Source organism: Myripristis murdjan, chromosome 18 (genome assembly GCF_902150065.1).
Source record: "Myripristis murdjan chromosome 18, fMyrMur1.1, whole genome shotgun sequence".
NCBI classification, from domain to species: Eukaryota; Metazoa; Chordata; class Actinopteri; order Holocentriformes; family Holocentridae; genus Myripristis; species Myripristis murdjan.
In genome coordinates, this window is record NC_043997.1 from 23,670,693 (window position 1) to 23,691,764 (window position 21,072).

Genomic DNA, 21,072 nt, shown 5'->3' on the forward strand with positions numbered 1-21,072 from the left:
CACCGGTAAATAAAAACAAAAAAGGCCGTATAGGCGTGACAGCAGGAGCAGCAGCATCTGTGCGGCTCTGAGCCCTAGCAGGCTCTCCTCTCCATCACTCCCAGTAGGTCTACCCTCATCTGTCCACATCATCACATCATCAGCGGAAAACGTTTCCCCTTGTAACACAGGAAGGAAACGTTTACTTTTCAGATGGAGAAGCAGGCCGGGGCCGGCGGGGCTGCGGACGGAGCAGGGCCGAACAGAAAGCCCCGGAGCCCGCCCAGCAGCGGACCAGCCGCCGATGAATCTGTGGACAGGTGAGTAGACACTAAAACAGGCTGCAAAGCCCCAGTAAGCGTGTGCTGAGAGCACTGTACGCCACCCCTCCTTCAAAAAAACTACCACTTTTACTTTTTCTTGCTTACTAGCAAAACTAAACAACCCATAAAATATTACTCAAAACATTTTCTGACGTACTATGATACTCTCTTGAATTCGGCTTAGATATAATTCACCAAGCGACATTTATTTAAATAAAATTACGATTGATTTTGTTAATCCTCCACGAAAACACACCAAGATGGGCGGTAGCAGCCTGAGCCAGTTACAGAGTATGCAACATAATAGCTGAAAATAATGTTGCTTGTTGCATATATTTCGGAGTTAAACATGTCGTCTAAGAATTCCTAAACAGCATACAATCATATTTTTTGGGTTTGGAAACTTTGCCATTTAGCAAAGCAGCACTGAATTGCCATATTTTTGTTGACGTTTTACGGACGGAGCCGTTCATATCGAGCCTAACTACGTACGGCTACATGCTATCATTGATGGTGAATAGGCCTAGCTACAACCTACAGTAAGATAGTAGCTTATACTGTGTTTTCAGGCTGGGGAATACATACTACGACAAACCCGACATTATGTTATCAGACGGAATAATAGACAGGTTATTAAGGCGGTCATAAACGCCATACATAAGGCAGACAAATGCCACTGTTAGTGAAGACCATGCACACAGATGTAGGAGACTGTGTTATGTAGTGCAGAGATAAAAACAGCAGGAGGCACATCCATCTCTAACCAGCGTTACAGATACACTGATGATTAAAGATTAATCATTAATGTATTTGCAGGCATCTTATCAGTCTGCCATTTGACCTAATGTATATACATATACATTATGACTGAGTAGATGTGTGTAATAGCCTACTCCTGATAGTGCTGTGTGTCATCTTTAATAGAGTAGTTGTTCTTTCTTTACTTAGTTTTTAAGTTTGAAGAGCAGCTAGGCCTATATATGGCAGTCAAAACTAAAGGTATATGCACATTTCTAGTGTATATCCAGTTTGTAAGGTTAACTTGTAAGTATTCCTTCACATTTGTCTGTCAGTGATTGCATTCACAATGTGGCTTGTTGATCACGTAGTACTGGGTCAAAAGGAGATCATTAATAGTGAATACCCCCTTCACGGTTTAAAGATGTTTGTTTTCATCCAGGGCTTTATTTTTATTTTTATTTTTATTTTAGTTTTTGTCACTTTTGTCATCACTTGTTTCATTCACAAGTTGGATTTTTCTTCAGCTCACTCTTGTACAATACATGAGGTAAACACACTCTCTATTGATCACGTTTAAAAAGCTAATGGGCAGTGGGGCCTGGGAGAATCAAATTCTGTTGCTGAAGCGCTGAAAGTTGAACACAGTGGCTTCATCATTATGAGATAGAAATAGTTTGGAACCACAAAATCTTTTCCTAGAGCTGTCCATCTGGCCTTGGTCAGTCGTGCTGGGGAAATGCAACTTGTAAAAGTAACTTTTAAAAGTAACATTACAGTGTAGCTGCCTTTAAATGTAACTCGCAATGTTATAATGTTTTCCACTGAGAAAAGTAACACCTTTGGCATCACTGGAAATAGAACCTTTCTGTGATGCCTTGCACATGATGATTATTCTTAGTAGCCATGCCTTAACACCATAGTCTGTGTTTAAATTGCACACCCATCTATGGCCTATAATCAGTTCTGAAGGGTAATAACAACCTGAATGACAGACTTGTCCTTTGCACTCACAAATTCCACACAGCAGGAATACTTCCATGGTGTTCAGGCTGTCTTCATCTCTTCAATTAGTGTGTTCTGGCTGCTAACGCTCGGGAATTTTATTTTTTATTTGTTTTTGCGTCAGTAAAACAATCTGGATAAATAGTAATGTAAGGTAATAGTTTGCTTATTTGAAAAAGTAAGTAAATGATTTCTTGAAATAAAATGTCTAGTCTGTTATTTTGTCTGAGTGCTTATGTCAAGAAAGCCGGAATTAGATTTAGCCAAGTCCACTTAAGTGCATCTCTCTCTCTCTCTCTCTCTCTCTCTCTCTCTCTCTCTCCCTCTCTCCCTCTCCAGTCCAACAGGCTCTCATGTAGAGTGGTGTAAACAGCTAATAGCAGCCACCATCTCCAGTCAGATCTCGGGTTCAGTCCCCTCTGACACGATCAGCAGGGATGGCAAGGTATGAGGCAGGCCCTAGTGTCAGTATATATGCACCCTGTATGCGTGTTTGGGATTGTAGGCCTGTGTGTGTGTGTGTGTGTGTGTGTGTGTGTGTGTTCAGGGGTCTTGTTCATAATAATCGACCGATGTGGGTTTTTCGTTGCTGATGCCAATATTTAGAGAGCAGGGCAGCTGATGGCTGATAAGATACAATGATTTCCTAATACTGGCAAAGTAGACACAAAATTGTGTAATAACACTATTATCATTGTCTGCTTTGTGTCTGTTTGCTTCAGTAGATCTGCACTCTGTCTGCAGTGCATTTATTTTAAATAAAAAATATATATATATATATATCAACTAAATAAATGTTCACAGGTAATCAAAAACTAAAACAAGAATATTTATGACTGAAATATAAATAAAATTTTACTTCACTTAACAACAGCAGGTTAGGGTGAGTACTAACATCGTTCCTCAGACATGGCTGCCAGTAAATGTTGTTTATTGGCTTGATTAATCAGTCAGCCTATTAATCAGCCTGTCTCTATTTGTTTTTTTCCCACATCGGGTTTAGATCATCTTCAGATGCTACGGCCTCTGATCTGCTTCTGGCTTTAATTGGCCGCCTCTCTTGTCCCTCCAGGATTCCACGGACTAAAACCCAAATTCTGCAGCATTCATATAATATTCCACAAAGGGCAGAGCCTAATTGTATAGCTTTAATCATAAACTTTTATAAGTCGCTCTATTTGTGTTAAAACCAAGTAAATGTTTATATGTGTAATTATACCTGTGTACGTGATGTTTTTAACCCCCAGGTGTCCAAGAGGCTGCATCTGAGGGTAAGAATTGTAGTCTCCTTATCAGCTACATTCATGGCAATGACACACACCTGCAGGTCTCTGTGTGTGTGTGTGTGTGTGTGTGTGTGTGTGTGTGTGTGTGTGTGGTCCTAGTTAATGAGACAAACAGCACGGCTCCAGGATAATGTGTAAAAACCATGACTAGTCATCAACCTTGACCAGGTTTAACCATGTGATGGAGGAAGCCAAGAAATTTCACCTGACCCACTTTTATTTACAGAAGAGAGTTTACCACCTTTGTAAGGGGCAGTCACCGGGGAAGGGAATAATAATCAATTCAGTTCATGACATACTTGACTACTCAGCCAGTAGCAGTGCTGCTGGCTAGTGCTGACCTTTGTGAAAAGATGGAGGAGGCAATAAGTCTTGTTATGTCCTACCACCCAGTCTGATTGCAAAAGTCGACAGGAGAGAGAAAATGCGTTGCTAGCAGTTAGCCTCCAGACTGCCCGAGATGGTTGGATAAATAATATCAATAACAAATATACACATATCCAGGCACGACCCATTCACGCTTTGGCAAGCAAAGAAATTTTGCTAAACATAGATGTGACTGCCTCTTGGACTGACATAAAGCTTCATGATGTAAATTCACAGTATCCATCATAATATAAATAGAATCAAGCTCATGTATGAGAGCTTAAAAAAAGGCTCTTTTAAGAGGAAATTTATGAATGAAAGCCTTTCTGAAAATATAATTTATTTTTGATTCTATCAGTGGTTATTTACCTTGTTGTGATCACTCACTGGAGGACATACTGACATACTGTTACTGTATATTTCCATGTACATGAAAAGACTTGTCTACACATTGCCTGTAATATTAAAGTGATAATTTGGATTCTTACCCATATAGTTGAATTAGCTACTCCCTGCAGGTGTAATAGATCCTCTAAGTTTGAACCATCACTTCCCTGTTCTGATGATGAGCAATTCTTCTCCAAAATGAGTGAAGTGAATCTGGACCAGCAGACAACAGCATTTCAGGCAGTGACCTCAAAGCTGAAAAATATTTTGAAGAATGTACAGCAACACTTTGTGTTTTGGATTCATCATCAACGCTTTTTTCCAGCTGTCTTGCTGGCTAATTGGTGGAACTTCTTCGTTTCGGTATCACCATGCAACAGGCTCAGATTGTAAGATTTTAGCCGTGATTTTCCAGTCACATACAAACTTAAGAGATCAGGGACTAAAAACCCACTTTTCAAATCAAATCATTGTTCATGCCCATCAGTTCAGTGACCTGTCCCAGACTGGTCTGGGTGCCACCTTAAACACACGATCAGAGGTGCTTTTGTAGTTTCACCACTCAGAATTGTGGTGTTTGCTGGCCCATGTACACTTCATTCATTTTGGAGAAGACCACTCACAGTGACACTGTCCTTTGGACAGGGAAGGAGTTGACAGGTTGAACTTGGAGGATTTATCACACCCGTATGGTGTAGAAAATACCATTATATTGGTATGTCTATGGATATTCTCAGTTATCCAGGTCATCGTTCTGTTTGGGCAAATTGAATCGTAGGCAACTGGACTTGTATTTGTCTTAGGAAGACGTTTCGTCGGTCTTTCTAGTCTGCACTAGTCTGACGAGTCAGACTAGACCGATGCGCATGAACTGATGAAGCCCCTTGGATAAGAGGTGAAACGTCTTCCTAAGACAAATACAAGTCCAGTTGCCTACGATTCAATTTGCCCAAACATTATATTGGTAAGAACCTGAGCTATCACCTTATTACTGCACCCATTGTGTAAACAAGCCCTTTAGTATTATTATTATTATTATTATTATTATTTTAATCTGACTGATGTTTCTTTGGTGCCAGTTCCTAAAAATATTGGTGCACGCAGGCAGGCAAGATGTAAGTAGCTCTATGTAGCTCTATGCTGATATAGGTCGAAAATAGTTGGAGTTACACTTACTATCTTACCACAGTTGGGATCAGTTCACTCTCAGGTCAGTTTATTCAAGATAGAAAGCAAAATGTTCTTTATTGATCGATGACATCCATTCTTAATTCAGCCATTAAAGTTAGCATGCATGAATGTTTTGAAGAGTACAGGTTTTCATGTTTAATTTTTTAGAAAGATCACTTCCTGTATTGGTTGAAGTGATTGCTCATGGGCTTTGTGCAAGGGCTGGTTTACAATGCTTTTAACATCCTCTCTCAAATAAATAGGATGTGACTGTGTCGTTGAGCTGTGTGAGGCTGAGTATACCTTGTTGATATGGTGTGAATGTAGACAGGTTTGGTTTGTCTGTGATGTTGGAAGACAGACATGAACTGGCTTCCTGTTGACTGTCCACAGAGCCCCGTACACTCACCTCTCACTTCCTGCCTGTGTCTCTCTCCTAGCTAATGGAAACCACCGGCCCTCCTTCCGCAAAAACTAAGAACAGCATTACTTTCAGTTTCTGCTTGCACTAACTCAATGTGCTTTCTCCTTTTTTTTCTTCTCCCTCTCCTATTTCTTCTCTTCTCCTCTTCTCTGCTATTTTCTGTTTGTCTCCTGCTCTTTATCTCTTTCTCTCTCACTCCTCTCCATGCTTGGGCCAGGAATCATATGAAGGGCTTGCTTACCAAGGAGAAAGTGATCCTGATGCTTTGGCAAGTCTCTGTCTTTCTCTTTTTGCACCAGTTTATTTCTAACTGCCTCTATCCCTGTCTGCTTTCCCTCTGCTGTCTCCCCTGTCCCACTTTTGTACTGGAGCTGCTCTGGACGATAATCCCCTATTGTGATTTTTCCCCTCTCCCCCACACAAACAAGGAGTGCAGTACAATTACCATACATCATGTTATGTATATATGAATAAGACACTAATAAAGGTTTAGAGTGATTTCAGTTCTTTTTACATCTAAGTCTGGGTTGCATTTATAAAAACAACTAGAAATATAGACAAATAGAAAATAGACAACAACTAAACACATTAAATAGATATTTAAGCAAAGTTGAACTCTTAGAGAATATTGTGCTGTATAGTTAAATGGAGGTGAAATATCCTCATGAGTTGCTCTGTGCTCCCCTGGGCTGCTCATCCAAAACACTGTATTTCTATCTCTCCCAAAATAACACTTTAAGTGCATAAATGAATGTGAACAAAGCAGATTATGCTAATACAAAAGAGAGTCTAAAGTCCTGGTGCCCATTTTTTGTGGAGATTAAATGTCTCTTCTCTTGCTATTTTCCCTGTTTGAATTGGAAAGTAGATCTGGTGTCTGCAGGAAACTCCCGCATAGTAACGCTGTGCAAGAAAGAAATGACTTGATAGTACTGTCAAAAATAATTATAATTACATGGGAATAAATGAGCACCAGGACTTGTTTTATATATTGGCATAGTCACTTTTGTTTGCATTCATTTATGTCAGGGTCAGCTATATGACTGCACCCAAGCTGGTAAGGATTCAGTGTCTTGCTCAAGGACACATCAACAGAGTAGCAGTTTAAACCATGCTCCTCTGGTTGAAGGATGGTTCCTCTCAACACCAGACCACCTTGCCTCTGCACTGTGCTTGTAAAGAGCAGCTCACCTGCACAAATTACTGCTCAGTAAAACTTGGTCATAGACATGTAGTGTGCTTAGTAAAACGTTGTAGGCAGCCCTAAGCTGCAGGGTTATGCTGGTTGTATTGTGTCCAGCTGACTGGTCTATGTTCTGTGCAGAACCGGCCGGTTCTGAGAGACAGGAGACACGTCCAAATGGATCAGGACCAGGTTCCTCTCTTACCAGGAGAGAGCATCCAGACTGTGGGTAAGTTCACTCTGTGTTTCTGTAGGTCCATGAGTACGTTTGCACATGGATAAAGACTGCCTTTGTCATCTGTATTTGCTGAAACAAAATACATTATATTTAAAGGACCATACCAGTGGCTCTGGATGTTTAATATAAAATATACAAAATGTATGTACTTCACGTTTCTGCTGATCTTTTCCTGAAACTCTGAAATCATTTTTCCTCCCTTTTATCCAGACATTGAACTTTCAGAGACTTCAGACTTTCCTCACACCAGTATTCCATCACTGTAATAAAGTCGACCAACTTGCATTCTGATGAGTTGAAATTGGGGGGAGTGAATCGGTCCCTTTGCTGGAAAATAGTCCCGTGGGAAACATTTGCTTTACACAGCCAATTATCAGTTCTGTGGTTTATGAATGGTGATGACTTTGTTAGGAGCAGAAGCAGAACATTAGTGGCTGTTTTGAGCAAAATTTCAAATTTGTCTTCTGAAGTCTTTAGTACTCCCGGATGATTTGCAAAATAATTTGTTGCAATGAAAAATGTGGCTCAACTGTGCAAAATGGGCCAAAACATTCAAATTTACTGGTATGGTCCTTTAACACTAAACACAAAACTGCAGTTGCATTGCTCTCTCTGGATTGAAATGTTCAGACTTTTCACTTTTGGCCATGCCCCAAACAGTGATGTCAAAGGATGGGGTTGGGTGGATTGGGATTTTGTTCCAGAGTCGAGGCTAGAAAGAAAGTTCAAACCCAGAAAACTCAACACCTGGATAAACAATCATAGGAATATCAGTAATTACACTCCTCTTTTGATTTTTGGAAGCAGTGCAAACGAGTAATGTAAGAGGCAGATGTTAGGAACACACTGTATATTTGATGAACAGTACAAGCTAAGCTTTTTTTTTGTGAAGCATTAGGATATGCCCTGTAGCACGCTACATTTCATATAGTTTTAACTTAACATTATATTTAAAATGTTATGAAAGTACAGTCTGTGCACAAACAAAGCATCAAATTGGACAGTATTAAAGTAAAACTGACCACTTTGTACGTCTGTGTGCATGTGTGTGTGTGTGTGTGTGTGTGTGTGTGTGATGTCCAGCCAAGGATATGATGTACATCTGTCCATTCAGCGGCCTGGTAACTGGGACTCTGACCATCACAGACTACAAGCTCTACTTCACCAGCTTGGAGAGGGTACGACCTAACTCTGTTTTTGCTGTTCTGAACATTTGAATCCACTGTCCCTCCTCTCCAGTCCTATTTTATTGATGGTAATCCCAGTTTTCCTTCGTCCAGGAATCTCCGTTCATTCTCGATGTCAACCTGGGGGCCATCAGTCGACTGGAAACCATCAGTGTCCCAAACCATGGAGAAAACACCAGGGGGCTCGAACTGGTCTGCAAGGTAGGACACACACACACACAAACAAACACACTCAGGCACACACTTTAAGTACATAATAGCTTGAGATGATGTTTTTCAAGTATTCCTCTACAAACTGAGACAATAACATGGAGAAACAGCTGACTTTGAGGCGATTTCTGATTCTAAGGCTCATCGTGATGCATTAGACAGATTCAGGTCAGCTGAATTTGCATCATTACTGGTTGTTACATCCAGAGACCCAAAATCCTGGAGCTCTATACCAGTCAAGTCATTTGCCAACCTGATACCTGAATTGTTCTCCCTGTACCAGGACATGAGGAGTCTGAGGTTTGCCTATAAGAGAGAGGAGAAACAACCCGAAGTGGCAGACGTGGTGGCCAAGCACGGCTTCCCCCTCTCCAATAACCTGGTGAGTTCCAGCAGGATTTTAAAATAAAGGCGTAGCAGTAGAGTATTGCTCAGTGCTCTGCCTTAGGGCTGGGCAATATGGACAAAATGAAATATCACAATATTTTTCACTGAATACCTCGATATTGATATTGTAGTGATGACTACTGGTGCTTTCATAGATATTTACATAGGTGATTTTTGATCATTTTTGATAGTAGTTTGGATATGATGAGGAAGAAGCCAGAGACAAATAGTAGAATGGCGATATCTAGTCTCAAATCATGATAGCGATATAATACTGATATATTGCAAAACCTTACACTGATGAAATATCTTGCACTTCCATAGCAAAACAGGTCCCAAAATAATACTCTTAGCACATAAATGAACATAAACAGAGTAGATTAAGCCAGTATCAAAAACAACATAAAGTCCACATAGCCTTTTCTCAGTGTGATTACAGTCACTGAATGCTGTTGCTGTCAGTGCCCTCTCCACAGGCCTTTCATGTTGTTGACTGCAACATCTGAGTGGATGGTCCTGTCAGTAACCCTCCTGTGGTGTTGCAGCCCCTGTTTGCCTTCCTGTACAAGGAGGAGTTTCCTGTGGATGGCTGGAAGGTGTACGACCCGATGGCTGAATACAAGAGACAGGTAACCATGCACTAACAAGCAGGGAGGGAACTGGCTAAGACATCAGGCTCAGGCAAAAGATGGTGCTGTATTCATTAGATTTGTTAGACTTTGGACTTCTAATGAAACTTTTGAGGATTGTCATACTTGGACCTTGAGTTTTCTGCAGCCATGTTTAATACGTTATCAATTGACATAGCATAATTGATGTTTGCAAATCAGTGCAACCTTAATGTTAAGGATAATGATAATATATAATGAATCTTCAGTCAAGATTCAGTGATATTAAATGTGATTTGGATGACATGCCTCTGGTGGTTTTGTTTCAGGGTCTCCCCAATGAGAGCTGGACCATCAGTAAAATGAACAGCAGCTACGAGATCTGTGATACCTATCCCTCTGTCCTGGTAATCCCCACTAGCATCAAGGAAGACGACATCAAACGCGTGGCTCTCTTCAGAGCCAAGCACCGCATACCGGTCAGTCTGACTGTCACTATCCTATGAGTCAAGCAAATTTACATCAGAGATCAACAGCATTGGCAACTAACTTAACCTGAAATCTCACATAGTTCTTGCTTTACAAATTATTAAAATGTTAGTAATTGCAGCAACTGAAATAATTCCAATACAGACACAAGTTACAACTTAAACCTTGTTAATCTACGTTTATGCTTTTTTTTTCTCACTATTTTGCAAGTTAGCTTATAAAACCTTAGGCTCTTGTTAATTGGTGGGAGAGAAATTGATTTTTGCTCACACATTTTTGCAATGAGAAGGTAGAAACATCCCTGTAATCATGTTTCTGTTTGTGCATTTTCTTTCCACTACTTAAAATGTACCTTAAAGAAAAATTGAACTTTGGTAGAATGTAGAGTTGGATAGTTACATGGCTGTTATATGAGTCCACATGGTGGTGAAATCTCCTCCTTAGATGATATGTGCTACCCTGGGCTGCTTATCCACAATACTGTATTTCTGTCTCCGTCCACTTCCATAATGCTGAAAAGGTTGATTATGTGAATATAAAAAATAAGTCCCAGTACTCACTTTTTCTATGTAATTACAATTGGTTGTTAAAGTACTGTCAGGTTGTTTCTTCCTGGCACAAGGTGAGCTGTTTGGGGACGATCACCTGGTAGAGCATGTGCTTCATATCAAGGCTTCCTTAAAGCAGCGGCCTGGGAGCAAATCCGACCTGGTCCATTTGCTGCATGTCATCCCCTCTCTAATAAAGCAGAAATACCAAAAAATAATCTCCTCAAAAATAGGTACCAGGACTTTTCGTTTTTATACTGGCATAATCTGCTTTGTTCGCATTTTGGGAGCTGTTTGGCTATGGGAGTGAAGGGAGAGATACAAAGACAGTATTGTGGATTAGCAGCCCCAGGGGAGCCACCATGTGGACTCACATAACACCAATGCAGCCACACAAGCCAACACTATCAAAGTTCAAGGTGATGTTACAGTGAATCATCTCTAACCAGGCCTCCTGGTTCTGCAGGTCCTGTCCTGGATACACCCAGAGTCTCAAGCCACTATTATACGCTGCAGCCAGCCTTTAGTCGGACCTTCAGACCGACGCTGTAAAGAGGACGAGCGCTTCCTCCAGATCATCATGGATGCCAACGCCCAGTCCCACAAGCTCACCATCTTTGATGCCCGGCAGAGCAGTGTGGCAGACACCAACAAGGTACCAGATAGTTTGAATCAGAATGACAGGAAAGCAGGAGGTGATTTGATTATGTTTCTTTGAACAACGACAAACAGCTCTGAGGAAACCAACAAAAACGTTTTTTTTACCGGATCACTCAGAGCTTTTAGGTCTCTGTTGTATATTAAACTGCTTTAACAGTTTTTCATGGTGTCATATTGTGCTGTTAGCGCCTCTGGTGAATAGTGAAGAAGCCATCAAAGCGAAGGCCAAGTTCTGTTGAGGCTATTTCACCACCATGCGGACTCACATCACACCCAGCTAACAGTACAAGCCAACACTTCACCAAAGTTCAGTTTTGCTTTACGCCACAGTCCGACTGAGTAACACCCCGTCATGTGGTCAGTTGTTGTGTAGCATGCTGTTAAGACATTACAGTGATGCTTATACGCTTCAACACACACCACCAGGCAAAGGATGGAGGGTATGAGAGTGAGAGCTTCTACCCCAACGTGGAGCTGAACTTCCTGGAGATCCCCAACATCCATGTGATGCGGGAATCGCTGAGGAAGTTGAAGGATGTTGTTTATCCAACCATAGATGAAGCCCACTGGCACTCAGCTGTTGACCAGACACACTGGCTGGAGTACATCCGGGTGATTCTTACACACACACACACACACACACACACACACACTCAAATATATAAACACACTGCCTCCCCGTCTCTTTAACTGCACAAGAGTAGTTTCCTGCTAATCTAGGAAAAACAAACGATGATTTGTGTTCTTGTGCGTTTTCCTGCTCGTGCTTTAGTGCGTTGTGTGAAATGGAAACACAGTGGAGATGCCAGTCAGTGTTTGAGACTCCCCAGGGTGCTGTTACCAATTTAGTACTAAGAAGCAGAGAGAGCAGAGCTAGAACAAGAGCTGCTACTGCCTTTCCTCTGAGAAAGAGACCACAGCAGAGAGAATATGCAGGTTTGCTTTAACCCTTTGAAACCTGAGCAAATTCACCTGAGGTCTTTCAACAATATGGGGACTAAAGGTGATGAGAAAATTAGCAAGAAATCCATTCATTCATTCATCTTCTTAACCGCTTATCCTCACTAGGGTCGCGGGGGGGTGCTGGAGCCAATCCCAGCGCACATAGGGCGAAGGCAGTGAAACACCCTGGACAGGTCGCCAGTCCATCGCAGGGCAGACACACAAACACCGACATCCACACACACAGTCACACCTAGGGGCAATTTAGCTTCTCCAATTCACCTAACCTGCATGTCTTTGGACGGTGGGAGGAAACCGGAGTGCCCGGAGGAAACCCACGCAGACACGGGGAGAACATGCAAACTCCACACAGAAAGGACCTTGGGTGGGAATCGAACCCAGGACCTTCTTATTGTGAGGCGACAGTGCTAACCACTGCACCACCGTGCCGCCCATTAGCAAGAAATTAGCCAAAAATATACAATTTTACCAGAAAATTTGCAGAAAAAATTACCAGAAAATAAAATTTAATTTTTTTTAAAGAGAATGATCAGAAAATTGGCATATAATTAGTAAGAAGTTACAACCAAATTATTAGAAAATTACCCCCACACCCCCCAAAAAAAAAAAAAAAAAAATATTCACTAAAATGTACCAGAAAAAAAACTGTAAAAACAAAATTACATGTATTTAAAAAAAAAAAAAAATTACCCGCCAAAAATTGTAAACTAAAATCACCAGACATACAGGAAATAAACTTTCAGTGTACACGTTTACTGAAAGTTTACTACACACAGTGCATTAGGTAGAGCTTGCAGCTCTTTACCTGGATTTTTTACATTTAGTTTCAACATTTTTCAAGTTAAAAAATGATTTTGCTTCTACCATTTATGTGCTAACCTGTGATCCTGTCATGTTCAGCTGCTGCTGGCCGGGGCGGTGAGGATTGCTGACAAGCTGGAGTCTGGGAAGACGTCTGTGGTGGTGCACTGCAGTGACGGCTGGGACCGGACCACCCAGCTCACCTCTTTGGCCATGCTCATGCTGGACAGCTACTACCGCACTCTCAGAGGATTCCAGGTCACACACAGCAACAGTGACAAATAAATAAAGAAATAACCCTGTTAGCTTGGAAAAAAAAAAAAAAAAAAAGTAACGCCTGTGAATGTGTGTTTTCAGGTCCTGGTGGAGAAGGAGTGGGTCAGTTTCGGACACAAGTTTGCTGCTGTAAGGAATGGGTCGAGGGAAGGAGGGGGAACACATGAGCTGCAACAACTAATGATTTTTTAGAATCAATAACTCCTTTAGACCTGAAGGCTGTTTTTTAAGATGCCTCTAACATTACCTTACACCAGTCGTTCTCAAATGGGGGTATGTTGGATATTTGTGTATACCTCGTCACACACTACGCACACATAAAAATTACAACCAGTGGTACAATCACTGACCAGTCCTCTGGCCCCTCCAACAAATAAATCAGAATCAGAGATACTTTACTGATCCCTGAGGGGAAACTGGATAAAACTGCCTCTGTCTCTTTAACTGCTGTCCCATCAGTGAATGATTCCTCTTCCCCCACTCGTTATGTTCCAGCCCTGTATCCTGTTTGTACAGAAAATACATCAAATTAAGGAAGCAAGACACTTTCAAAATTTCATTGTGGATTTACTACATGCTTGCATAACAGATGTCGACTCTCTGCCATCTTGCAACACGTAGAGCCGCAGAGCTGCTGTAGGAACAAGTCAGTCTGTTAGGGTTGTTTTCATGCCTGAGCGTTGTTGACAGCACATCAACCGCCAAAACTGTTAATTGTTGATTTAATATCAGTGATTATGAATGCATAGCTACATATATATATCATCTAGTTTATGGAGGATTGATGTATTCCTACTGAAAGGTGATTTCAGTAGGAATACATCCGTTTCAGACACAAGTTTGATGATGCCCCTCTCTTCCTCTTGTAGCGCGTGGGTCACGGTGATGAGAACCACGCCAACTCAGAGCGCTCGCCTCTCTTCCTCCAGTTCATCGACTGCGTTTGGCAGATGACACGACAGGTCAGTTCCGATGACCTTTGAACCAGGCATCAAGGCCTGGAGAGCTGCTAACCCGCATAGCTGTAGTCATCAAGTCAAATTACATTTATGTTGTTAGTGATTGAAGAGTTTTACTTAAGTACATGTTATGTTGTCTTGGTTGTAGTTCCCAGCAGCCTTTGAGTTCAACGAGCTGTTCCTCATCACAGTGCTGGACCACCTCTACAGTTGTTTGTTTGGTACATTCCTCTATAACAGCGAACAGGAGAGGGTGGACAAGGTATGTACCATTACTTTATTATCGGGGTAGTGGGTTTTTAAGACATGTTTTTGACATTTAAGGGGATACCTCGATATTTTAGATGGTATACTTCACTCAATAATAGATTAGGGGGACATTTTCCACATCTAGATACTCATCATGGATACTAAGCTAAGTAGAATGTATAGAGAACCAGTTTTTGGGGAAGGAAAAATGTTTATGCCTTTCACGAAGAGCAACGCACCATATTCAGTGATCATTACCTCTGCTGGTCAAGAGATGGCGCTGCTGTATTTTTGGTAGATTTTGCATCTTTCAGGACACTTTCCAAATCTTCAAAATGAGGACACAGTTTTGTACAGTTTTGTTGGTCCCTTGGCTTTCATGCCTTTCATAGATTGCATCAAGTAAAGGTGATTCAAAAAACATCAGCACAGAAGACAACACATTGTTGTTCTAGGGTCATGTGTTGGCAAATAATCCAACTCTCTTGCGCCTTTTAGTAAATCATGAGTGAACATAAGTTTAGAAATCCTGTCTGTCTCAGTGCCAAGCTTGTACTTTGCTTTACTCAAGACCATGATCACAGTGTAATTCTCGCAAGAAGCCAGTTCATACAACACAAAGGCTAATTATAAAGGCAAGCTGTTTTTTTCATGCCTCTCATCAGATGATGATATTTTAGTTAATACATTCAATAATGACATTTTAGAGGACCCCATAAATCAGATGTTGGAAGATGGACCCAGATCCTTTTTTTGAGAGGCTCAGTTAAAATAAATTAACACAGTGTACAACTAATAGAGGTTTACAGTTGGAGAACTGCTCGTAACAGTAGCAAAGAAATAAATAACCCAAAGAAAGCACAGAGTATGGCAGAATTAAATGCAGGAGTAAAGAAGATAAAGAATTACCACTACACGGACCCAGGGCAAATCTGATACCCCATTGATATGACCAAAGGGGCTAAATGGGTATCGAATTTGAGGATATGGACTAATAAGGACTAATCGGGTAGAAATAGCAGCACATATCAGGTCATTCTACAGCAGCTTATACATTTCAGTGCTGAAAGCTGTGGCAAGTCAATATGTTCTGTTTACAGAAATGTCCCCAATGACCTCAAATCACATTGAAACATTATCTGGCATCATTTAGAATCATCCAGAGCACAACTTCATCGATCACTTTAGTACCGCAGAATGCACCACTGTGCTGCATCAACTCATTGGGCTTCAACACAGTCTAATAGGCAGTTGTTAAGCAAATTTTCATTTCTTTCTCTTCTCTGTCCTCTCTAGCAAGTGCAGACCAAAACAGTTTCACTGTGGTCCTACATCAACAGGTAAGACGGACGCCACATTTAGTCATTTTTGTGAGTGACTGCCAGCCATTTAAAAAACGACTTACAAAACTAACTGGCTCTTTGATTTTTCTCTCCACCAGCCAGCCGGAGGACTTCACTAATCCATTCTATGTGGACTATGAGCACCATGTTTTGTATCCGCTGGCCTCCTCCAGACATCTGGAGCTTTGGACCAGCTACTACGCCCGCTGGAACCCATGCATGAGGCCACAGGTAGGCTGGATCTTGTGCAGGGGGGGGGGATATTGAATTTGCTATTGAATTGTTAATATATTCCAGCAATATTGGGGGGGACATTTTTGGAGTGCCTGAACACTGGGGGGGGACTTGTCCCCCCCCAATGTATATGGACGTTTGGTCCCTGGTTTAGTTGCTTGAACTTAATGAAACTCACAGCTCATAAATGCAAACAAGTTGCATAAAGAAGTTTTACATGTAATGTCAATACTAAGCTAAATTTTACTTAAATTGTCCTTTCACACTATCTGTCATGTGGAGGGCTGGTTTTCTATTATTAGCAACTCCCCTTGCCTCTATAGGACTGCCAATAATAAAATGAGCTAACATTTCAGCATCTATTCCAGTAAAAACTCTTATTTCCCATCTTTTAATCAAGATGCTCACTGAGCACTGGATATTGTTAAGATCATCTTAAATACTATTATAATTTTTTACAGGCACCTTTTTAGCAAAGGACAAGCTTACAGGCAGCAAATTGATGTGCAAAATCATTTAGGACCAGAATGATAAAGCTTGTAAGCAGTCAGAAATGATAAAAGTATCTACCTAAATGCCATTTCTTTCCACTTGTAGTGGTTAGCAAATTTACGTAGCCTGCCTAACCAGCTACCTGTAACACTGGAACCAGTCTAGCTATTGGTTCCTGGGCTGGTACCTGAAAGGTCAACAATATATGCCTCAAATTGTATAAAATTTCCATACAAAAACTCTCAAAATAAAAACATAATAGTGATAAAATATCGATAGTAGTGATTTTTAAACTCTGGGTCCTGAGTCCCGACCCACTGGGGGGTCCCAGCATGGAGACAGTGGGGGCGTGAAAGGCTGCATCAGTGCATATCTAAATCATGCAGTGTAGGCCTATAATGATAGGTGGCACAATGTCTGCATCTATCAGACCCCACTGCAGCTCCACAGACCGTGATGCCCTGTTAAAAAGGGACTGACTGGTGAGCGGTAGCAGCCCTCTCAGCTAGCTGACAACATGGACACCTTCTTAAAACCCAGAGCAACAAGTGTGCTGCCTGAAAACAACAAATATCATGTACTCCAAAATTAAAAAGACACCATGTAGGAAGTGTAATGAAGCATTTTGTAACAGTTTGAAACCCATTTTAAAATATTTTTAACTTTAAAGCTTAATATTTTTTTTTTTTGCCTGATGCTTTTCAGTTTAAATGACATTTAACGTTCAACAATTAATAAAACATTTTATTCATTTGCACATAAACTCCTGAAAAAAGAACTTCTTGTTGTCTATAATGTTTCATTCTCTCTGAATCTAAAATTCAACTATTTTTGCAAAAAGCCAATACTGCCTATGCATTAGCATGCTAATGTTAACAAATGTGTTAAGTTTGCTAACCTTAACATCACCTTTTCCTAACCTTAACCATGTAGCTAATGAAGGCTAAGCTCACAAAAGTGTTTGAGTGTTTAATAGCGACTGATGATAGGCATAGATAATAGCAGCCTCTGAGTAGAGGTGCACTAAGGACCCCCACCCATACCTGTGGGGGTCATTACAACTGATAATGTCCATTCAGTGATGTGATAACAGTTGAATCAGATGCTGATATTCACCGTAACGATTTATATGAGTGCACTGATAGATTAACAACTTCATGTCACTTCACAAAGTCATCCATCCAGAAGTGCTGTGAACATTGTGACATTTGTCCGGTGTGTGTTTGTGCTGTCCTCACCTTCAGATGCCAGTGCACCAGACACTGAAGGAGCTGCTGATCCTGAGGGCCGAGCTCCAGAGGAAGGTGGACGAGCTGCAGAGGGAGGCGTCCTCCTCCCACTCCCTGTCCTCCTCCGAACACACCTCCTCCCCCACACACACTGTAGGAACACCCCTACACACCACTGTCTGACACACACACACACACACACATTTACTCCCTCTGTGTTTACATCATGTGTTGTCTTACACGTGTATTGTGAGTTAAAACACAGCGAAGTCAGAAGCTCACACATCTGTCGTAAGAAGGGACACACCTTAGCATTTTGCCTGCATCAAGTCAAACATTTAAATTGTAAATATGAATAAATCATACTAATATATTTCTACCTGCCAAAATGTTTACGGTTTTATTATTAGATTATTGCCAATACAAGAAATTAGAAATATAACAAAATAATTTTGCAAATGTGTAGAAATATAAAGTATGCACCTGCTTTTTTCACCTTTATTCCACATAGCACATATATGCATGTTACTGCAATCACTTCCCTGACAGGGAGCGGCCATTTTTATCCCTATGTGGAGAAAAGAGAAATAGGCATTTAATGTCTACGGATGTTTCTTTGTTACAGATTTGTGAGAAGGTGATGACTTTGTCCTCTTCTTATATGTTTGTCTTTTCCTTATGGAACCTGGGGAAGAAATGTGGGTTTGACCACAACCACCAGTGTGGAAACCTGTTACTGTTTTGTTTGGGCATTGAAAATATGATGATGATGATGATGATTATGGTTTATGACTTGAGTGGTCAGAAAAGCATGTCACAGTCACTCAGATCTGAGTCCAACAGGAGGGCTGCTCTTAGGAGATGCCTAAAGTGAGTGGAATCTCACAAAAATGTCCAGTTATTTTTCTCCCAAATTATAGGCAAAAAGTTAAATGTAATAACCTTCAAAATGGGTTAGTAAGGTGTTTTTTTTCTTTTTTTTTTTTAGTTTTCTGAGTTTGTTAATTTCAGTCATTAACCACTTAATGTATTATTTAAGTACTGGTATGGATATGAACACATTTTCTTATGCTCCTTTGAAAATCTTGGCATTTTGTATTTTCTTTGTACTCGCCTTAGCCATGTCATGTTACTGCCCCTCCATCTTTAAGAGTTTGTGATTTTCTGTCCTCTTGTGATTGCCAACTACTGTCTTTTTTATATATATATAGAAAAATCACTTGAATCTCTTGTGTTTCTCACAAAATAACCAAACTGTGTCTTTGTGCATCAAACTGGATTTAAAATTTAAGTGTTTTTCTTTTTTTTTTCTTTTTTTCTTTTGCCTGTGTAGCTTCAGTGACTGAGTGTAGTGAGTTCAGGTCATTTATATTGTTTAGGTCACCTGACTGTTTATTGTGGTTTCTTTGTACCTCTCACTTTCCAAAAAAGAAACTTCCCTTGATAAAAGTCCTTCTTTAACTCCTTTTTTCATCATTTCGAGACTGTGAACTTTAAAATTAAACTGACTGTTGCTTATGTTAACAAATCACATTTTACAGCTCTATTATATATTTGAGTATTTATAGGCTATAGCAGTATTACTCATTCTTCACTATTATTGACTCCACCAGTAAGCAAGGCCACATTTTCTAAGGCCTGAAGCATCCAACAAGTAATGTTTACACACAGGAAGGAAATCTGCTTTTTAATTCTAATTTTTTATTTTTTTTTTTTGATATCTTTCCTTGTGGTGAAATTTGTGGTGAATTCTGGGGGGATTTCAAGTTGCTCTTAGCCAGCTCCCTGCGGAAAAAGACTGGATAACTTTCTGAGACAGCTGCCTAACTCGGTAACCTCGTAACTCCTTGATCTTTCTAAAATGGAAATATCATTTAGGTTACTTCTTCCACAACAGCTATGAAAATATCAGATGCCTCAAATCTTTGGTGCCTGTGTTAATCTGTGTTAACCCAGCCATACAGCCTGTAATCCCCTGGAATAAAGATGGTCCTGTTGTATTTTGGTCCCCTAGTAATCACTGTGGTTCTTTTTTTGTTTGTTTGTTTGTTTTTTTGTCATCAACTTTTTCTTGGGTAATGTCATAAGTTTTAAATCATAAAGTCTGAATAGTGGAGTGGCAGGTGAATTGAGAATCTTGTCCTTGTTGTTAATCATTTCTGTGATATTTGGAAACACAAAATCCCCTTATGAGCCATAACCACTTCTTACATTCCGCATTCAAAATAAAAAAAAAAAGAAGAAGAATTCAAAAGTCCAGTCTCACATTGTCTTTTCTTTTCAAATGTTTATTTTATTGGTATTAACAGCTACCTGTGATGTATTGCCAGTGAATTACGATACTGAAATAAGAGAAAGCAAGAGTTTAGGCTCACTATTACACTTCAAGCAGTGAAGATTGTCCAACATTCACACGTCAGATAAACCCACAGAGTTAAGCAGCACTCTTCAGTGACCAATAATTGTGTGCATGTATGTGTATAAACATGCATGAAAGTGAGTGTCTCTTTATGCATATATATGAGTTGAATATACTGTGACTGTAAGTGTGTGTGCGTGTTGTAGTTGACAGGCACTATAGTGGGAGACAGGCAAATGTGTTGCATGCAGAAGACAGTCAGAGTGGCAGCATATCTGAAGCAATGCTTTGTTTGTAAAATTAGCATTGGCATAATAGGTCATTGTCATGTTAGAATATCCCTGCTTTCAGACTGGGGGACTTGATGGTAAAGGAACCTAAAAACAGACGAGGCAGGACTGTCACATATTCAGACTGAAAACTAGTTCTGACTATGAAGATTCCCAAAGAGAAGCAAACTGCATTTTTGTCCTCATTGTTACCTCTTTTCAACCAAAAGAGCTCGGATTTTTGAACCAGTTCTGTTCAGGATTCTTGGAGCCAAGGTGCTAAGTCACAAACCGGCCGTGTTTGCACCGGTTTGGAGTGGAGCCACTGAGTCATGGTCTCTGGCCATTGACTCCAGCATTGCTGTGGCTGAATTCAGCCCCAGTCTGCAGGTTCAGGAGTTCATAATACTCCCGCGTATTCTATCGTCCAGCGCCACATTTTTGCTGGGTCCGTTTTGAAGTCACTGTACTCCTTAGGTGTTTTTCACGTGTTGATAATGTGGTCCTGAAGCCAGCCTTTGCCAATTCTTCAGCAATTTCAAAATACAGTACTTTTTCTTGTACTCCCCTCCATCTTTTCCTGTAATTCAGGAGATGTCCAAATGGAAACGTTTCTTTGGCAGACCACTGCACATTCTTCCATTTCTCCGTCGTCTTCATCTTTCCTTGTAGAATAATAAATGTCGATACATCCTGCTTCAGGTCCTACT

General features: G+C 40.6%; 1 protein-coding gene across 2 annotated transcripts; it reads left to right on the forward strand.

Annotated features, from left to right (window-relative positions):
- The first annotated feature begins 30 nt into the window (after positions 1–30).
- On the forward strand, positions 31–19,988 carry mtmr1a (myotubularin related protein 1a). Of its 2 annotated transcripts, XM_030075677.1 has the most exons (19): positions 31–103; positions 193–299; positions 2,385–2,490; positions 5,896–5,946; positions 7,003–7,090; positions 8,183–8,277; positions 8,380–8,487; positions 8,780–8,878; positions 9,429–9,512; positions 9,821–9,970; positions 10,995–11,183; positions 11,615–11,800; positions 13,052–13,210; positions 13,310–13,357; positions 14,098–14,190; positions 14,336–14,449; positions 15,733–15,776; positions 15,878–16,010; positions 17,750–19,988. In XM_030075677.1, the coding sequence occupies exons 2-19, from the start codon at positions 193–195 to the stop codon at positions 17,915–17,917; spliced, it is 2,022 nt and encodes a 673-aa protein (XP_029931537.1). In that variant the 5' UTR covers positions 31–103; the 3' UTR covers positions 17,918–19,988. The 2 variants fall into 2 exon arrangements, with proteins under 2 accessions (XP_029931537.1, XP_029931538.1); XM_030075678.1 differs by lacking the exon at positions 5,896–5,946 and adding an exon at positions 3,293–3,316 and having other exon boundaries at positions 74–299.
- Positions 19,989–21,072: the final 1,084 nt, after the last annotated feature.